Source organism: Uloborus diversus, chromosome 8, assembly GCF_026930045.1.
Source record: "Uloborus diversus isolate 005 chromosome 8, Udiv.v.3.1, whole genome shotgun sequence".
Lineage (NCBI taxonomy): Eukaryota > Metazoa > Arthropoda > Arachnida > Araneae > Uloboridae > Uloborus > Uloborus diversus.
The window spans coordinates 46,682,832-46,704,786 of record NC_072738.1 but is presented as its reverse complement, the minus strand read 5'-3'; the positions used below and the strand labels follow the sequence as shown (position 1 = coordinate 46,704,786).

The 21,955-nt window shown below is 34.9% G+C and overlaps 2 protein-coding genes across 6 annotated transcripts in view; both read right to left on the bottom strand.

The window, feature by feature from the left end:
• The window catches only part of LOC129228347 (protein toll-like), a 40,620-nt gene extending 25,029 nt beyond the window's left edge, over positions 1-15,591 (bottom strand). The window contains exons 1-5 of the mRNA XM_054863025.1: positions 15,457-15,591; positions 10,987-11,301; positions 9,671-9,812; positions 8,819-9,010; positions 7,024-7,133 (exon numbers count right to left, since the gene is read on the bottom strand). Coding sequence (XP_054719000.1) covers positions 7,024-7,133; positions 8,819-9,010; positions 9,671-9,812; positions 10,987-11,301; positions 15,457-15,591 — 894 coding nt within the window. The remainder of the gene's footprint in view (positions 1-7,023; positions 7,134-8,818; positions 9,011-9,670; positions 9,813-10,986; positions 11,302-15,456) is intronic.
• LOC129228172 (TGF-beta-activated kinase 1 and MAP3K7-binding protein 2-like) overlaps positions 1-21,955 on the bottom strand; it is a 303,446-nt gene that overhangs the window by 47,029 nt on the left and 234,462 nt on the right. The window lies entirely within an intron of this gene.

Here is a 21,955-nt window from a genome sequence, read left to right as displayed (position 1 = left end):
AATAAATATGATTTTGAAGAAATAACTAATCAAAAAGAATTAAGAGCTTTGTAACACAAAAGTGTTCATACAAAAATTTTTTAAATAATTGTTTAGTAATCTTTTAAACAAACCAATGAAACTCGAGGAAAAAAGCGCTTGATGCAATAAAAAATAAATGCAAACCGCTTATAGTAGCTTTTGGTTCCGAAACGATGACCTCTTTTTTTTTTTTTTTGTTATGCTCGTTGGTGGCAGGACTTAAAAAGACGTACCTCATGTTGTTTATATAATATCTTTCCCTTCTGCAGATGTTTTTAGTAAGTGTTTATGTTGTATTAATATTTCATTATTTGTAAGCCTGGGTTTTTTTTTTTTTTTTTTGATGTTTTTACTTGCATGAATTATGAGGTAAAGTAAATATCAATTTAATGCAAATCATTTTAAGTTAGAGAAAATATTAATTTCCGTAAAGAACTCTATCTTTGTGCTTGATATTTCAGCAGAATATTTTCCATATTTTTTTCAATTTTTTCCACAAATTAAATAAATTAATAAAAATAGAGTTTTAATGTTTAACCTCGATTTAAAAAAAATTATACATATATAGTAGTATGTTTTGAAAATAATAATGATAAGCATTTTTTTGTTGTTTATTTCCACACTTAATACACTAAATTTATAAGTTTTTCTATGTCAATTTGTGTTACATGATTTGGGATAATTATGAGTTTTTCTATTATGCATAGTTTCTACGGCTAAAATTAATGCAGCATTAATTTTATTGCCATATTTGCCGTTTCAAGGTATTGTCAACAAAAAATGAGAAATCCGGGTCTACATGAAACCAGACTAAGAAGCATTTTATAGATGAACTACCAATCAATCCAAATGTAAGTTACAGTTGTGATTTTTGCTGGATGCAAAGTAAAATATCTGAAATTTTAACCGAACAGCTATACTTTAATTGCGAAATTGAAAGGATAATGGGGAAAAAAAATCCATCGATATTCGGTCAATTTGTTCACAAGACACAAACAAGGAAAAGCACTATGTTATTGGGTTTCCCCTGTCTTAATCAACTCTTCTGCTTTGGCGTGTTTATTTACTGCGTGAAAATTGCATATTTTAGAAATCAAATAATGCTTGGGGAAAAGGTAATACTTCCTTGATAATACTCCCTCCGTCTCAAACTAGTAGAGGGCCGTTTGAATATTTTTGTACCAGTGTTTAATTCTGACGGTTTTATGATTTTGTTTGAATATTTTTTAAAGATTTCAAGGTATTATACTATCAATTAATCGAGTGTTGGAGCTCTGGGTTTTTGACTCTAATTTGGTAGTGGTTTAAGGAGGTAAGGTTCGGTAAGTAAATGTTCCTTATTGATAACATAACGCAATAAAATCTCTGAAAAAAGTAAAAATAAATCATAATCATCAGTTTCAGTACTACTTAATTTGTTAGTATCTTAATAGAACTAATTTGTGGTGGAGGGAGTACTTCATAAAACATTCGTCAAGAAAACTGCAAGTCTGAAAACGAAAGTCGGGAGAAAATGGTGTATTTTAGCTGTTGGCTGAAATAAAAAATAAATTAAAAAAAAATCCCAGATCAACAGTTGTCGCACCCCTTGATTTTTTTATAGCTAAAAAAAAATTGAAAGATTCGCGACTTGATATGCGAAGGAATCAACTAGTTTATTGGCTAAGTAATGCTGATTGTCGATAAATTAAAGAAACTCTAATTCCAGAACGCTATTCAGACATTAATTTCAGATACCAACTGAGAGAAATCATTGTCTGTCTGCCTAAATAAAAATTTTGCCCATCCGCTGTAAAAATAACTCACTCTTGCAATCTGCTTGGAAAAATAACTGTCACCGTCAAAATAATCATATTTTGAAAAATATGAAAATGAAATCAGATGCTCTTTAAAGTCACAAGAGAATCGTAGTTTTTTAACTAGGGGAAAGAAACTCAGATTTTGAAAGAAATTGTGGAAAAATGCTTTATTTCAGAAATAAGCTGCTGCATTTAATCGTAAAACTTTCCTCGAAATAGAAAAAAGATCGATGTGCATGAGGGCATACATCCATGGACTTTCACATTTACTTATTATACATATATTTTCTTTTTAAAATTCTTTTAGGATGGATCCAACATCATGGAGATAATCAGAACCAAGACAGACGAAGATTTTTTCCATAATTATAACAATATTCTGAGTGTTCGTATGTTATACATTGATTTCATGTTACACATGTTTGGAAATAATAATAAAAACTTAGGGGTAAAAAGCAAAAGTATATTTTATAATTATTTAACAAACATTACACTAAATTAATTTTACCAAAAAATTTATTTCACACCTGCATTTTTTTAAGATTTAAATTTTCAAATACCTTTTGCAATTTTGGCAGAGAATTGTTTTCAAAGTATGAAGTATGAAATGCATGCAATAATAAAGTTCCTATATTAAACATAAATTTGGCCAAATAAACATTCTACATACAAGCAAAATTAATAAAACAAATAATTGATTGGAAAAAGAAAAAGGTAAGCTTTCTCTTAAGATTATCTAATTTTATTTTCTGCATCTTATTTTAGAACAAAGCTATACTAACTTAAAGTTGTCCATTTTATTGTACTTTTTCTTTGAAAATTGTGGTATAAGTTGGATAAAAATCTATTTTTTTTTCTGGAATTTTTTCATGCGATGCAATAAAGAAGAAAATCCCCAGCAAATTTCTCCCGAACATATATCGATGTAACTGTGCATAAAAGTGGCACATGATTTATTTTTCCGGAACCCAATGTCTGCTGAGGAAGTAGCATTTTTATATTCCCAGTAGGGCAGGGCGATGTAGAAATTTCTACATCGTGATGCATCGCCATCCTTACATCGCGATGTAGCGATGATTCGCGATGTAGTTCAAGCAGTTTGAAAAATTCTTCCCGCTTTAGGTTCACCCCTTTCCCTCATTATGGGAGTTTTCCTTACAAAAATCCAGGCTTTTGTCAGATCTTTTTCTAATTTGGCACATAGATCCTTTAATCACATGGGGTAGTACCCCATATGAATACTACTCCATGGGAAACTATCCTATGTGGATTTCCAGTATCAAAGGACATCTGGGCCGAATCTGGAAAAGATCCGACGAAAGCTGGATTTTCATAAGGAAAACTCCTGTGAGGTTTGGCACACATATCCGGACGAAAACTACAATATGGGAATTCCCAAGCATCAAAAGACAAATGTACCAAATTTGGAACAGATCAGACGAAAACTGGGTTCTTATAAGAAACCCCCCCCCCCCCCCCCCCCCGACACACACATGGTTTCGCACTCCATAGCGGGACGAAAACGGGAATTCCCGAGCGTCAAAGGACATCTGTGACAATTTTGGAAAAGACCTGATTAAACTGGTTTTTTCTAAGAAAGCCCCCCATTTGGTGGTTGTCCCCCCATAGCGGGGCGAAAACTACTTTATGAGAACTCCTGAGCATCAATGAACGAACCTCTATGTCAAATTTTGGAAAGATCCGACAAAAAATGAATTTTTTTCAAGGCTCCCCATCGGAGTTGCCCCCCCCCCCCCATAGAGTGACGAAAGCTTACCTCCGTGAATTCCTGAGCATCAAAGAATCTCTATGGCAAAGTTAGAAAAGTTCGGACAAAAACTTTTTTTTATATAAGGAGAACCCCCAATGCGGGGTTGCTCCCTCCCCCCCATCATGGAGGGTTGAAAACTACCATGTGCGAATTCCCGAGCATCAGAGGACCTCTGTTCCAAATTTGGAAAAGATATGATAAAACTTTTTTTATAAGAACCCCCCCCCCCGTATGGGGGTTGCCCCTCATAGCGGAACGAAAACCACCCTATGAGAATTCCTGAGCGTCAAATAATAAAACTCTGCCAAATTCGGAAAGATCCAACAAAAACTGGATTTTTTTGTAGGAAAACTATCATAGGGGTTGCCCCCCCCCAGAGGGACGAAAACTACCCTGCGTGAATTCCAAGGCGTCAAAGAACCTCTGTGCCAAATTTTGGAAAGATTCGACAAAAACTAGATTTTTTCAAAGTCCCCTCCCCCTTTTATAAAGTGATGAAAACTACTCTGAGTGATTCTTGAGCATCTAAGAACCTCTGTGGCAAATTTAAAAAAGATCTGACAAAAACTTTTTTTAATACGGAGAACCCCCAACGAGGGGTTGTCTGCCCCCCCCCCCCACATAGAGGGACATAAACGACCTTGTGTGAATTCCCGAGCCTCCAGTAACGAACCTCTGTGCCAAATTTGGAAAATATCCGACAAAAATTAGATTTTTTTAAGGAAACCCCCCATTATGGGGGTTTAATTAGATAACATGGGGAGTTTAACCTGCAATGATTTGTTTTACCTTTTTAAAGAAGTTGTTTGTTTACATTTTTACATAAATAAAAATTTGCTTAACATATTTTATGTGCTTCTTTTTTTCAACAATTACTTGTCTGTTTTTGATGGGGGAGGGGGGCTGCAGTTATTTCAATTTTTTTCCCAAATATGGCAAAGGGTCTGTACTCAATAAAAATTTTACAGAAAACCAACTAAAACGACTGTCCGTCATGTGTAAAAACACGAATGTTCAAAAATAAAGACGGGAGGGGGGGGGGGGTTGGACCCCCCATAAATAACAGGCCTGTGAAAGTGACTATACGAATTAAAGTGGGAAACTACGGTGGTAAGATTCTGAAGTCACGATTTGATCACACGCACACGAATCTTATAAAATACAGTCGAACCTCGTTATAACGAACTTAAAGGGACCATTAAAATCGATTAAAAGCATGGTTCGCTTTATCTGAAAAACAATAAATAATAAGACAAGGATTGCTAAAAAGTTCATTTCAGCAGTTATTTGTTTTAAAGCGTGTTCGAATTAACGAGGTTTGACTGTATTCTCAAAAATAAAAAAAAACTAATGTGCTCAAAGAAAAAAAAAAGAAATAAATTTTCTTACAAATTTACGAAATTAACGTCCTCATATATGACGAAATTAATTTGACGAAACTAATGCTCCCAAAACTACGAAAATGATTGTTAATTTGACGAAACTAGAATGAAGAAATATTTCGTTACATTTGACGAAATTCGCATCCTCAAACCACTAACAAAAGCAGTTTCTTCAATTTGACGAAATGTTCGCTCGGAGCATATCCCTGGAAGTGGTTTCGTCAAAAACGAAGAAAATTTCGTCGAATTTGAAAGTCCATTTCTGAGAGTGCAGGAGAGAGGAAAAACAATTTGTTTGGCGCATGCAAAGGATGGAACGCGCGCTTTTTTTTTTACCCTGGTAAAAAACTGAAAACGATTTTTTAATGTTCACATGACTCAATGCAGAATAGGCTCCTACATGCAATGCACTGATAAACGGAAAATTGCGTATTTTGGACTTACATCAGTCTGGCTCTGAGGTACAGAAGTGTCGCGATGTGGAGTTGTATATTTTTTAATTTTAAATACTTGTTTGTGTTTGCACAGCTCTTAAAACCGAAGGAATGTTTTTTTGCAACCATTTAACCAACGTTTGTTAATTTACTGCAAAACACAATTAATTCACTGAAACATACAAATGATCCCTTAATTAAAATTTCTAGAAAGATGAAAGGGAATTCTCGATTTACCGAATGAAACCCAGAAATTTACCAACAGATAAAAAACGAGTATGCGCACTTATCTACGCACTTATCGATGAGAAAATGCAGTAGACATTAAAAAAAAAAAAAAAAGCAATATTGCAGCGTTTCCGAATTTGTTCAACCGTGAGACAACAACGGCCGAATAGTGAAACATTTTGGGAGGTCAATCCGACCCGCGGTGCCATGGAAACATACACTGTAAAAAATTCCGAAACATTACTGGTTATTTCCGTGGAAGGTTTCCAGATTTCAGAGGTTTTCACCTATTTCCCCGTAAAATCAAGATTCTTCGCAAAAAAGTTTCCTGAATTGTTAAAAGATGCACAAATGCAGACATTCACTGGTCTGAAAAATATTTTTTGCTACCAGTTTAAAGATTAGCTGAACTTGTTTATTAAGGGTATCGGCTTTAAACTTAATTCGGCTCATCCGGATTGATTAAGCTCCCGATGGGAGCAAATAAATCATTGGATAGCTGCAGCTTTGTGAAGCAAGAATTGCAGCAATGTTCGCGCAGCTGTGGTCGTGGTTGCTCTAATGCTTCTTGAGCTTGGATGGTTCTAATCAATTACCATAACCAACTTAGAAACCTAGAAGATTCCAAGACATCACTGGCTTTAAAAGAGGAGATTTTCAAATATTTCAGAAAGGTTACTGACTTATAGCGGAAAACGTTCCTGGTTTTTGCAAGATACGTTACTGGCTGAAATTGGGCCCATCAGCTGCCTATTATTTTAAAGGAACGTTTCTGAATCGTTTTTACAGTGTAGTTTCGAAGACATAACCAATAGAATCAAATAGAAGCACCACTGTAAGGGGTACCATATAGTATATTCTTCCGATGCCAGATTATGATTTGATTTCATCTTAAAATTTCATCAGTATTTGTCGCAACTCAAACAGTTCAATCTTATAACTCTTTTTCATTCCCCCCCTTCAAGAAAAAAAGAAAACAAAATCTTTAACCCTCCAGAACTCGCGCATAGAACTTTTCTCGCATCACTTGTATCCCTCAAGTTTAACAACTATAATCTGAGCACTCGCTGGATGAGAAAAACACTCACACTTCGACTACTCCGGCTACCCTCCCCCTACCCTTGCGACAATCAGACAAAGATAATCAGTTCGAAATACCCAGGGCAGCAAGAGAAGGTTACAAGGAGAAGCTAAAGAGAGTAGCAGTTTTCTCCATGGCAAGAACATCAGATGTAACTTTTTTTACTGTTGAGAAAATTTTGCTCATATCCCTAGTTCTGTAGTGTTATTGAATTTTAAGAAACTATGGCTGAAATTTGTGTCTTATTAAGATACAGAATCAGAAAGGATTTATTCATTAGTACATACTCTGAGAGCAAAATAATAACCCTTTTGCTCTTTTTGACTTCTTCCATTTGTTTATCGATTTCGAATTCTCCACCTAACATATCTCTTCCTGGGATATACAAGGAGTAATAAGGATCTTTTTCTTCAAGTTCTGAAAATGAATGAGAACGTAATTGTTGTTGATTTCAAACAAAGAACAAGCAAACAATAATCGTAATAGTTACACTAACCAGTAAAATTTGGGTTGTGCCACATTTCTTAAATTTTGATCGAAAATTCTTGTTATGTGTATGTTTTAGCTTCAAATTCTTAAATGGCATACATTCTCCCCCCCCCCCCCACTCAAAAATGTGTTCCTAAAAGCAAATATTTAAAATTTGCAAGAATAGTAAGGTAAATTACGACTTTAAAAAGTTTTTAATAAATAAGATACTTCCACTTTTGAACCTATACTATGTACTATTACGTACAAACAAGTAATAGATCTGAGGAAAGGGTGGATCTATTTTGCCCTTAAATTCTATCCACTTAAACTACACTGTAAAAACGATTCAGGAACGTTCCTGGGAAATAATGGGCAGCTGATGTGCCAAATTTTTGCCAATAACATGTCTTACAAACACCAGGAACGTTTTTCGCTGAAATTCAGTAACCTTCCGGACATTATCCTGGATGCCTATTGAAAAATTCAGAGAAATTCCCGTTAAAAGCCAGCTGTGTCTCTGGCAAATTCGAGTAAACTTAGGAAGGTATAATATAATAGCTCGGAATCTTCCTGATTAATCAAGGAAGCTCCAAGAGCATTATTGCAAACATGGCCAAAGCTAAGCCAGAATTGCTGGTAAGTATCGAGAATTTTACCCGCATGCAATCCTTGCAAAGCAACGTAGTCCATTCTTATTCGCTCCCTTTGGAAGCTTAATTAGCATGGACGGACCGTAGTTGAACGGAAGCCGATACACTTTATAAATACGCTCAGTTAATCTTTAAACTGGGAGCTAAAAATATTTTTCACTGCTGGAAAAAGTCTGCATTCATGCGACTTCTAGCAATTCAGGAAACTTTTTGACGATGCTTGATTTTTCCAGGAAGTGGATAAAAACCATTAGAATCCCGAAACGTAACACAGAAATACCCAGTAACGTTTCGGATTTTTTTTTTTACAGTGTAACTGGGTGACTCTACAGTCACGCCCGCTACAGGTCCAAATAACTTTACAAATAACTTAGTACAAGAAAACTTTTTATAAAGTTGATACTTCAAACCATGATACTTAACGGTTCCTTTTATTCGAATATTCTTATATACATAATAGCGAATGCTCGAGTAACGCTTCTAACGCCATCAACAATGAAATTCGCTCCACGGCATGATAATTTGATAATATATTTTGGTAATGTTTGACATGCAGGAAAATGCTTTTTTTTTTTTTTTTTTTTTTTTTTGACGAGGCTGAACTAAAGCCGGTAGTTTACTTAACTGTTTTGCTGGTAAGACTCATTTTAGGAGAGTGAAGAAACGAAAAGGTGGCCAACTATTAACGCTTCCTACTGGAGTTTAGGGTTCATCCACTGGGGTTAGGGTTACAATTTCAACTATCAAAATATCACCAAACGGGCAATGGCTTCGTTCAAATGTAGAAACAATTTTCACCCGTCATATCTTGAAGTGCGATTTTCTAGAATAAAAAATTTCCAATTCTAAAAATGATGTGCAAGTACATTCATAAAAATGTCTTGCCAATGGTTCAAAGTGACTTCGAAAATCTCCAAGTACCCGTCCCATTGAAAATTTTTGGCTCTGTTAAATCCGGCCAACTGCAAGTCTACTCCTTACCTGGTATCAAATATCTGACAATCAAATGCAAGTCTTCCTCTGCTGCAGAAATGTACGCGTCATGGAGTTTACCGAAGTCTTGGTCTTCAGCTTTTTTGAGCCACGTCAACCCTCTGGAGTAAAGCCATACTTTCAAGTGGTACCGGTACTTGGAATGCAGCAAGATGGTGGACGTAATGGCCAGAACAGAAACTGGAGAAATAAATGGAATTGGTAGAACAAGGGATATTAAAATACTGGATTGAGGAATGAGTGATTTTTAACAGATAAGAAACAATGACTCCGAGCAAAAAATAACTCATTCAGTAATCTAATAATCACTATTATGTGTAACTCTTTACAGACCTTCAAGGGCATTAAAAGAAAAGAAAAAAGGTGAGTTGTGATTAAACTGTAATAATAATGCTGTTGATGTTTGTCATGCGTTGTCACAGCGGTCGTTCACTTTAACTTTAAACTTTAAGACTTTAAGGAACAAACTACCTGTACAACTTTCGTAACATGTTGCATTTACTGAATTAAAACTTTTTTTTTTTTGAGTAAGATGACACGTTGCAACTCAGTACAGTCAAATCTTAACGCGACGAAAATTGAAAAAGGAAAATGTCTTTGGTATGAAATCCTCAAATTAAACTAACATTGAATCGCTAATCTCCGTATAACGAAATTTCGCTTTTGCGAAATGTTTTCTCTTGTTCGACCAACTTCGTTAAAACAGGATTCGACTGCACTATGCTATTTTAAATAAATATCGCCCCAAAGTCATATTTCTCACGGAATATAACCCTTTCTTTCATACAATTATTTATTAATTACTATTCCACTGGCTACATTGTACATTGGGCTACTTACTTAGTAATCCAACGGTTATTACTACGATTGTACTGACTGATGTTGGACAAAGTTGTGCTTCATTTAAGAACACGATGATTTGATCTCTGAGGCCTTCATCTTCTGTGTCAAAACTACATCGAGTTTCGTTGACATCAACAATCTGAAAAAAACGTTTTTTAACAAATTTTTGAAAAAATTTTGATTGAAAGGGAAACATTTTTTAACACAAAGGTGGGCTTTTTGATGACATGAATTGTGCATTTCAGTCATTTATTTCATTTTGAATCCAAGGAAAATCGTTAAATAACTTAAATTTAGTGGGACCTACAGTGCCACTACAAATAAAACTATACGTATTATATATATATACCATGGGGTCGTTTCCAAAATTTTAAAAGTGTTTTTTTCTGAAAGAGCATGCTTCAAAACATAGTATCTGACCATTTTTTAAAATAATTTGTTTAAGTTTAATACTTTAAAAAAAATACTTAAATCGGTGCTCTTTCATTGTTTACGCTTCTGTTCGATGACATCACAAATGATGAAATGCCATTCAGTGTTGCCATTCACAGGGCAAAATATTTAATTCGCATTTTTACTCACGTGTATTGGCAACGATATGGGTGATAGCTAGCGTAGAGCACAATTTTAATTCGCTTCTTGATTATCATAACTTGGAAAAGTGGTAGAAAGATGCGTAACATCATTTGTGACGTCATCAAGACCACGCTTTGTTTGAAAAATTGGACATTTTAAAAAGTAATAAAAAAAATAACTGTTGGGAAAATGAAAGAATTTTATGGGTCCATGTTATTATTATTATTATTTTGCTTATTCTCTCAATTTCAATGACTAAAAGTACTACTTTTGACTGAAGGAAACAACCCCATTGGTTTAAATTTTCTTTTGCTTTTATGCAGTAAAAATTGAGCTACAAGGCTCATCGGAAAAAGAAGAATTTTGAGTTTCCTTGTAAAAAAGTGAATTTGAATTACTTCGCCAAACGCAAGCTTAAAAAGAGTTCGAAGTAAATATGATGAACTTGAGACCTTGCAAAAAGCCAACAAGGTGACGTAGTGTTAAGGCGCTGGCCTTTTGCGCCAAAGTTTGCGGTTATATATGCAGCCCAAGACGTTGGATTTTCAAGGCAAATTGCCAGCGTTCATGTCGTATGATTATGTGTCATAATAAAGATCCCTTGAACATGAATTTATCTCCTCCTTCAGGAGCCAAATTGCCCCCACGTAGGTGATCACCCCCAGGTTGAGAACCACTGGTCTACACTATGAAAACCTTGAATGACATAAATCAAACTGAATTCGAAACGAGCTTACCTTGGTCTTTTGTGATATCATCCAGTTTTTGAAATCCCGTGTTTCACAGTCGCAAATCCATGGATTGTCTGACAAACTCCAAATTTGAATATTCTCGGACGGTTCAGAGTTGAAAAATCGGGTTAGGTTGTTTGAAGCCAATTTCAACACGGTGAGATTCTCAGGCAAGTAAAAGTCTAAACTTTGTAACAAATTCCTTTCCAGGTCCAAAGACACAAGATCGCCAAAGATGCCCTTGTCAAAGTTCAGTGGATTGGTCAAGAAATTGTCTTGTAAATAAAGTTCTCTTGTACGGATTGGAAGTTTTTCAGGGACCTGTATATAGAAAGATAGGTTAGAGTACTTTTTCGTTGCACGCATTGTAATGCTTTTCACACCCATTGGACTCATTTTAATAAATCATCGCATCGAGAGAATCTGAGTTTCAATATGAAGTAAAATGTATATACTATAAAGAAATTTTATCCAATCACTGTTGAACAAAAAAGTTGAAAAGTTTACTTTGACAAGAGTACACCATAGGAGTACCTTTTAAAAAAAATTTTCTATTTTTCCGACACGAACAAATAGGTATTTGAAAAGAAATACTTAACTGAGATCATTGACCTACTTTTCGAAAACAGAAGTAGGGGAATGTGGGGCAAAGTGAAATAGTTAAAATGACTGAACGTTTTGAAAATGAACAAATTTTAAATTTGTTTTGAACATTACTGTATATAAAGAAATAACATTGTATTTCCAAATAATAATAATAATAACAATAATAATAAAACTGTCATTAAAACAGTATATCTTTAAATTTTTGGCTGTAAATTTAAGCCTCAAAAAAACTGGAGAATTTTCACTTTTTTTATGATGCATAGTGAAAAATAAAATATTTTTCTTAATGAATTATATTTTATTTGATTATAATTTTTTTTTGATCAAATGATTCAACAAATAAAAGGTTGAATGAACAAATGAAATGATAATGAAACAACAAACGAATAATTAACTTAATTAATTATTACATGAAGAAAAATCAATGAACGAGCAAAATTATGAATGAATAAGAAAATAAGTGAATGCGTGAATAAATAAATGAATTACTAAATGAGGTAATGTAAATTAATTCATTATTAAATGAAAGCATAAATGATTTAGTAAATGACTGCGTGAGTAAACGAAACAAACTCTTTCACTTTGCCTCGCATGTACCTTGCCCCGCATGTACTCAGTTAATTCTAAAAATTATTTAAAATATAAAAAAGCTTGATATTAATTAAATTATTATTGCACCGAATATTGGGAGTTCCCAATGAATATTTAAAATGTTTAGGACAAGAACTTTATCGTTTAATATTATCAAAATAATTTTTGATTTTCATTTTCTGTATACTATAATTTTCTGACTGGAATAGACTACATGTGCTAGACGCTAAAAGCAGATTAAATATTTCACCAAGTCATTTTGCCCGCATTCCCGTACTTTGTTTCATGAAATTATTATTATTATTGTTGTTATTGAATTAGAATGTGAGTAGTAAAAACACTGTTTCTTTCAATAAAAAAATATGAAAAATCATAAACCTGGCGATGTATTATGAGATAATCCCAAATGGTTTGACCGAGGTCTGAGGAGGAATCTCCTGAACTTGAGTTGATTTTCCTGAACAATCTGCTTCGCATAAATTTTTATTTTCGATACTCGGTAGCTTTTTATTACTATAAATTTATCTTTTGAAAACTCATCACTCTCAAGAATTTAAGCTCCCTTGAGGGACAGCCTCCGACACCCAATCATCACATCCAGAGACTACAGTTTCGACCTTGTTATCTACTCAACCGTCTGGAATAGACAGTAGCCGGGCTGGAGGCAGATGTCATCTCATTGGAGCTGAGACAGAGGCGTAACTTGGCCACATGAAGTGGGGGGGGGGGGGGCAAACTTTTTTTCAAGGATATTTATGTGATTCATATTCTGCCATGCAACTAAAATGATGCAAAACTGTTGTGCTTATGTTCTTTTTCCAAGTTGCGTTGGTTTTTATTTGCGAATAACTTCGTGGATTAGTTAGAAAGTTCAAGGATTTCTAAGCACTTTTGAAATGAATTTTTTTTCTTCCGAAGTTGTTTTCCAGGATCCCAGGAATGAAGAATCTTGTACGCACCCTGTCATTAGTGACCTATACCCTGAACCAAAGTGATGTTCTATTTCAGTGGCACAACCAGGAAAAAGTTTTTAGGGAACGGGGAGAGCACATCGAAAACGAGAAAAAAATGTAGATCTGATAGAAAAGGGGGGTCCGGGGGCTCTCCCCCGACAAAACTTTGAAATTTGGGCTTTAAAAAAGCAATTTTAGACTTCCTTCGCTGATGCTAGTGGATTATAGGCCATGTTTATCGACGTCAAGGTAACGGATGGAGCTCAAAGACTGTCCTAGGTCGAATTTTTTAATAGGTCGAAATCAATTCCTCCTCCCCCCTGCGTTTGCATTGAAGTTTCAAAAACGCAATTTTAGACAAACGTTGACGATCATACCTGGTAAAATTTTTAAAATTATGGTGCTAAAAACTAAAGTGATTTTTTATTCTGGGGCTATTATTTAAAATTTTTGTAAGTGTTTAAAAAACTTAATTACCTCTGATATTGGATGAAGATGGTATAGAGACCCTTTCCCGAATATTTTTTGAAATTCAAGTCTAAAAAACGTGATTGTAAGGCCCTATTTTGTATAATAGGACCAGTACGTTTTCAAAATTAAAGCTCTAAAACGCAATTTTAAGCGATTTTCGGTGTTGTTCGGTAATTTGGGCTTTCCCCAGGAAAATTCGCAAAAATGAAAACCTAAAAATGAAATTTCAGATGCTCCATAATGCTTCCAGCGTGTGTATGTGTGTGTGTGTGTGTGGGTGGGGAGGCCTTCGGAGGAGCAACATTTTGAACACGTTCTTATTTTTAGACGAGCTAGAAAAAAAAAGAGAAGAAATGTTGTGGTGCAGTTTAAAAACAGATAATAACTGAAATTACTGATTGGTGATGATTGAAGGCAAGGATACAACTTTTGCATGTAATTCATTACAATTGCATTGGTAATATACAAAGTACATTTCATTATCGTTTGAAAATAAGGTATAGATAATTTGACAAACAATTAAAAAAAATCCTTTGCTTAAAAACTAGGAGGTCAAAATAATAACTCTGCCCATGGCTCAAAAAAAGTAGGGGGGCACTTTCCCCCCTTTGCTTCCCCTAGTTTACGCCAATGAACTGAGCGTAACAACAAACTTGTACTAGATTAATTACATTTAGCATTCTGAACTACTAAATATGAATATTTTGTCAGCAATTTACGAGTTAAAACGCATCATTTTACAGATTCTTGATGGTGAACTAAATTTACTTCAGCTTCCAGTTCGCTAGCACTCTCAGCTTCAATGAGATGACACAGGGCCGTAACCAGAAAATAATTTCGGGGAGGGTTTAAAAACTTTCACACGGAGCTTTGCGGAAGGTAGTACATTATTGAAAACCAGCCTTGACTCACTAAAAGAGTTTTATGCAATTATTCTACATATGAAAGACATTTGAATTTTGGAACAATATTTTTTGGAAATTTTTAAATATAAACGAATGTTTAAATGTCAAACCGAATTTTTTGGGGTGGGGGATTGAACTCTGAGAATCCGCCCCCCTTGTATACGGCCCTGAGATGACATCTGCTTCCAGCTCGGTTGTTGGCTTTCCCAGAATGATGAGTCTCTAACAAGAACGAAGCTTCTGTCTTTGATGGTATAACAAGGTTGGCTTAAGAGCAGTAACTTAATTTTATGATTTAATAAATTTTTAATCGTAACTAGTTTAGTTCAAACCGAAAATCTCAAAGAACTACACATTGCCCAGCAGTCCCTTCTGCCACAGAGGATTGAACGAAACTGATGGATCTTCGTCACATTGCTCAGGACTTCTGGGTGACTTGATAAAATGAGAAGGAATCAAGGTATCCGTCTGTATTTAAAGCCTAGTTTTTTTTTTTTTTTTGAACCCCTGATTTATTTATTTATTTATTTATTTTTTTTAAGTTTATTTTCAAAAAATATTTTTGGTTGTTTTTAATTTCTTGTTCAAGTCACGAGAGAAATACTTACAAATCTGTACTAAAACTCAGCTATGGCTTATAAACCATTTGAAAACATTAAGGTTTAACTGGAAAAGCAATAAATACTGCCAAATATCCAAATACATTGCACAAAATAATTAACTTTCAAGAAGTAATTTTTTGTTCTTCTCAGATGAATAATAATGCCAAATGTTTCAGAACTCCTAAATCGAACCCTGATTTTCTGTAAGTGTGTTATTTTCTGCAACAAATTTTTTTCATTGTATTTTATAAGGCTCAATAGGGGATGTAGTAAAGTGGAAACCTGCGGAGTGTAAGAGTTAAGAGTTGCAGGTCAATGGTGCAGACAGTATAACACAGAAAAGCTTACTTTTTGTAGTCCCCGTCCAGAGCAGTCTACTTTAACGTGAAACTCGTCGTCATCAGAGACGCAAGTGCATTCACAATCATCTGGACAGTCATCTGGCCACGAAATGAGGTCTTGATCTGATAAATCCCTTAACATTTTGCCACGATATCTCAAAGGAAATGAGCACGTCAGCATTGATGACTGAGTGGATGAGTTTCGTTCAATTATCCAGTCCCTAAGCCATGACAGACGACAGTCGCAGATCCATTTATTGGCTAATTGGAAACATAAAAGAAGTACACTCAACCGGGGTAACTTTGTAAACTAGAATTTAAACTAGATGTAACTTGTTTAACTCTCTTACATATTTTGCTGTACTGTAAAAACGATTCAAAAACGTTCCTGGAAAATAATAGGCAGCTGATGTGCCCAATTTCTGGCACTAACACATATTTTGGAAAACTAGGAACGTTTTAAGCTAAAAGTTAGTAACCTTTCTGAAATTAACCTTAAAACTTTCAGAAGGATTTAGAAATCACCCTGTTAAAGCCAGTAATGTCTCGGGAACCTTCCTGATTTACCAAGAAACCTTTAGAAGCATTATATCAACCACGGCCAAAACTAAGCGACAATTGCAAGTTACAACCCAAAAAAAGCATAGATGCACCACGGCCAAAGCTATGCGAGAGCTGCAAGTTAGAACCAAGCACATCTCTCGGCCTCGCCTGCTGCCTTTCAAAACTGCAGCTATCCAGTGCCTTTTTCGCTATCAGTAGGAACTTTGTAGATCTGGACGGGCCGTATACGAACTTAAATGCTACATTCACATTGCGTCCGCACGTCCGTCACAGACGTATACTTTTCTCCCTAAAACCAGTTTTCGACCGGCGTTGCCATGACAACAAGCCGTATTGTGCGGGACCCGTCAACGTGCCTAGAAGCCAGATATCTGACGGCTCTGACGTCCGTAGAGTTGGGAGTCGCATTTCATTGGTCTCCACGAGATGAGCGCTTTCTCGCTATTGGGTGAGAGTATCGACATGTGCTTTAAGCGCGTTCGAATGCATGAATGCTTCCACCTGTTCGGAAAACGTGAGTGTGTCCGCTTGACGTGGCGAACGTGATATGCGGACGCTGTTTGAATGTTGCAAAAGCGTGATTCAAACAGCGTCCGCACATCACGTTCGCCACGTAAAGCGGACAGAGTAACGTTTTCCGAAAAGGGAGAAGCATTCATACTTTGCGAACGTGAAAAAGACACATGTCAGTCTCTCACCCAATAGAGAGAGCGCGCCCAACTCTACGGACGTCAGATATCTGGCTTTTCGTCCCGTACAATACAGCTTGCTGTCATGGCAACGCCGGGCGAAAACTGGTCTTAGGGAGAAAAGCATACGTCGGTGACGGATAAGCGGATGCAGTGTGAATGTTGCATAAGCCGATACACTCAATAAACATGCTCATTCAATCTTTAAACTGGTAGCTAAAAATATTTTTCACAACAGAGAAAAGTCTACATTCGTGCAACTTGTAGCAATTCAGGAAACTTTTTTGCGAAGATACTTGATTTTATGGGTAATAGGTGAAAACTTGTGAAATCCCGAAACTTCCCACGGAAATAACCAGTAACGTTTCGGATTTTTTTTACAGTGTGGGAAGGTGTACTCTAACTTTTTGCCTCGGAAATGGAATAATTTTGACAGAAATTTAATCATAATGAGTTGAAACACCTGGAATTGCTTATAGGCAACTATCCGCGAAGCCGCGGAGCGGGGTAAGATTGCGAGGGATGGTTTCAGGGGCGAATACAGACTACCATTTGGGGAGGGGGGTCATGCTAAAGATCGCCTCACCCCTCCCCATGAACGAACCTCAAATTCTGAGTGCAAAATATTTCAGAAACTGCTGTGGTGTCAATGAAAAGCACTAATTCGGCCAGGAATAAGGCACTTAGAAAAACATAGACGTTATTGATTAATTTCATAAACAGTGAAAAGAAATAGTATTTCTAATATTTACTTTTAAAAATAATTGATGAATATAAAAGATTACTGAAATTGTTTGCATTTTATTCAAAAACTGTTTGAACAAAATGTGGACGGATATTATTGTTTACGGTTTCAGGGGGAGGGCTCGTGACCCCATAACCCTCCTCTTGTATCCGCCACTAGATGGTTTGCCCTACAAATAATATTTTTAGAAAAATCCTGAAACTTGTCCACTTTAGTTTGTTTAGTTTTTTAAATTTTCAATCATTATTGAATTTTTGTAATCGTTTAGGGAACATACACACACACACACACACACACACACACACACACATATATATATATATATATATATATATATATATATATATATATATATATATATATATATATATATATATATATATATATATATGTGTGTGTGTGTGTGTGTGTGTATGTTCCCTAAACGATTCCACAGTTTACGTGGGGCAGGGAGGTTCTCGGGCACCCGAGAAGGAACGCATGGGGAGGAGGGGAGGGGTTAAAACGCCAAAAAAGTACCGAACCGTTCGAATTTTAACTTTAGGGCCCGAAAATGGCATTAAATGGCTCTCTCAACCCGTAATAGTTATCCGATCAGTTCGATTTTAGCGCCATTCGAAAGCCCGCGAAAAATCTACTTCCTTCGAATTTCAAAAAAAAAAAAAAACAAGGCTGTAAAATCTCCAGAAGAACAGTTACAAGCAATTTTAAGCCTAATGGAACAGCATTTTCAACGTTTGCGCGATCTCATTTTAAATTAGCCTTTTAAAAACCATTCGGAAGGTTGCCACTTTTTTTTCTAGACTATGACAAAATGAAATTTTGTTTTTGTTTTGAGGTAAAAATTTCCCCTTTTGATTGTCATTTGGCGATTTATCTTTTTTCCTTTTTTTTTTCTTTTTTGTACTGCTAGCAGAAGATAATAGAGGATTTCAGTTGTATTTATGGAGGGTTGCGTTTAATTTATTCAGGAATTTTTGATTTGCCACTTTCTTTCATTAGGAATTATTATTTTGACGGGAAATTTTACAGTATTTTTTTCCTCTAATTGAAGCCTGATTGTTGAACATGCGTCTCGAGATAGACCGTGCAAAGCCGGACAATGCAGCTAGTTTAAAATAAAAGAACATATTGCACCCTCTAATATTCCAACCATCCAATATTTACGGGTAAATTTCTCCCCGTTAAAAGTGTATGTTGAAAATTAAAAAAAAAAAACACACGAGTTTAATATTTTTAAGTGTTCTATCGATGTGCAATGTTCTATTCCAATCGGTGATTCCACACTTGAGTCGGGTTTCTTGTTAGACGCACTTGTGCATAATATTTGGTTGAAATTGAAGATGGCTCATTGTGAGTCAATTTCTGCCAAAGTTACTCCGATTTCGAGGCAAAAAATAGAAGTAAAACCACACAGGAAAAAAAATATACAAGACAGTTATACACTGTAAAAAAATTCCGAAACATTACTGGGTATTTCCGTGTAACGTTTCGAGAATTTAATGTTTTTTATCCACTTCCTGGAAAAATCAAGTATCATTGTCAAAAAGTTTTCTGAATTGCTACAAGTTGTCCGAATGCAGACTTTTCACTGTTGTGAAAAATATTTTTAGCTCCCGGTTTAAATATTAACTGAGCGTATTTATAATGTGAGTTGTCTTCAAATCAATTGCGGCCCGGCCATGCTAAATAAGTTCCCAACGTGAGCAAATAGGTATGGACTACGCAGCTTTGCAATAATTGCAGGTGAGTAAAATTACCGCTACTAATTTGCAATTTTGGCTTAGCTTTGGCCATGTTTGCAGTAATGCTCTTGGAACTTCCTTGATGAATCGGGAAGATGCCAAGCTGTTATATTATACTTTCCAAAGTTTACTCTAATTTTCCAAAGATGCGACTGGCAATTAACGGGACGTTTTCTGAATTTTTCAGGAAGATTCCAGGATAATATCAGGAAGGTTACTGAATTTTAGCGGAAAACGTTCCTGGAATTTGCAAGATATGTTACTGGCAGAAATTGGGCACATCAGCTGCCCATTATTTTCCAGAAACGTTTCTGAATCGTTTTTACAGTGTATTAGTTAAACCGAATTTACTGATTTATCATGGAATGACCATAATGCAAATAAGTTATTTTGGGTTAGTTCATAAATAACTTCATAATTTAACTGAACATTTTAAAAATATTTAAATTTTTAATATCATTAAACGTTTGTTGTTATGACTAGAAACTAGAAAATCGCCCGTCAAGGTATGACGAGGAAAATTGCTTCAACATTTGAACGAAGCAATTGCCTGTTTGGTGATATTTTAATAGTTAAAAATTTAAACCTAACTCCAGTGGATTAACCCTAAACTCCAGTAGTTAGCGTTAGTAGTTGACCCCTTTTTTGTTTCGTCATTCTTCTAAAATGACTGTCTTACCAGTAAAACAGTTAAGTTATCGGATTCAGTTCAGCCTCGTCAAAATAAAGCATTTCTCTGCATGTCAAACATTACCAAAAAAATACAGCCAAATTATCATGTCCTAGAGCGAGTTTCAAGGTTGATGGCGTCTTTAGCGTTACTCGATCATTCGCTAGTATATATATGAGGATATTATTATAGAATTTAATCTCTACATCAATAAAATCTAAGATGAATTATGCGCATTAGAGCACATAATGAAAAAAATGTGGAATTGTTTCTAACAATAGTTTACGGATGCAGAATTCAGCTAAACTCTGGTTAAAAGAAGGGTTTTATTTCATGCAAACTGTTAAAAATCAAACTATTGTAAACTGAGAAAAAATACATTGTAAAAATGCTTACCTGTTAAAACAAGCTGCTTCACATTAAAATCCTGTGAAAAAGTTCTTCTTGACAATGTCCTTAATTTATTTACACTCATCTTTAAAGAAATTAAACTATAAATGTCTCTGAAAGCACCATTTACTGTTTTTAGTTTGTTATTTCGTAAATTCAAGTACTTAAGTTGAGGCAAGTTCTTCATTTCATGTTCGTCTATCTCAACTAAATCGTTGCTTACGAGATCCAATGATTTCAACTGTGGTAGATTCTGGATAGAGTGGTTGAGGACTACCAAATTGTTGCTGGCTAAAGAAAGATACACCAGTTCTTTTAGATTTGAAAAGGTACTACTGCTAATTATAGATATATAATTGCGTCTTAAGGACAACGATCGAAGTTTTGTGCAAGAAGAGAAATCATTCTGGTTAATACTTCTTAGAAGGTTGTGGTACAGGCCTATTTTTTCTACTGAGGTGATGTTATGAAATGTGCCTTTTAGAGATGATATCTTGTTGTAGAACAGGTCTAGTTGTTGCAGTTGGATATTACCATAGAAAATATTCTGCAGGTGCTGTATTTTATTTCCTTGCAAGTAAACTTGTTTTAAATATCGTAGATTATGGAAAAACCCTTCTGGAACTGTTACTAAGGTATTATAGCTAATGTCGACTGTGACCAGTGCTGCAAGTGGCTTCAGAAGTTCAGATGGCAATATCAACAGATGACATCTGTCCAAATAAAGTTCTTGAACGAAGCGGGTGTTACTGGAAAACGTATTTTCCGTCAACTCATCCAAGTTTTTATTTTCTCCGAAATCAATTTTTTCTATCATCGTATAATTTTCAAATAATCCATTTATGGTCTGGAGACCATTTTTTCTTAAGTTTATGTTCTGAAAGTAGAAACCAGAAAATGATTTCAATTTTACTTTTATTTATTTATTTATCTTAGAAAGCTATAAACATGAGGAAATCAATTAACAAGATTTTATTCTTCATTGTTTACAATTAGTAAAGCCTAAAATATCACAGTAAATTATTTCATTTATTTTTTATGCCAAGGCCCAAATTTGTTTAATAGTTAAAGATTTTTAAACACTGTTCCCCTACGTGTGAAGAAATGAAATTAGATTTCATTCTTAATTTGTTCATTAACTATGAAAAAATCAGGCACAAATATAATTAATAAAGATTCATTAACAATTAATTCATAAAATCTTTACAACATTCATTAAAAAATTGCTCTTCTTACAAACAATGTTTAAACAAAAAAAAATCGGTTAAAAAAAAAAAAAACTGGTTTAAAGTGGGGGAAAAAAAAGTGTTATGTACCAATTCTGATTTGGAGTTAAGTTCTTTTTTCTACGGGGAGCAAGATTTTTCCTTTTGTATTTGTAATCCGGATTTTAATTTAAATCATTTTTTTCGAAGTGAAGCGTAATGATAATTATATGTAAATTGCGTTGTGGCGTTGTGTATTTGAGTTAAATTCTTTTTGTAGGGGAGAAAGGGTGAAACGTTTTCATTGATATCGAATTGCTAATTCATTGGAGTTCGCTTCGCTTGCTCATCGGCTCCATTTCAGTAGCTTAGTCACTTGGCGAGATAGGTAATAAGCAATGGCATTGGTGGATTATTTGATATTTTGAACTAAATGTCAACGTAATTTACTGTTTTTTATTTATTAGGAGAAATATTTTAAATTTCAAACAAACTTGT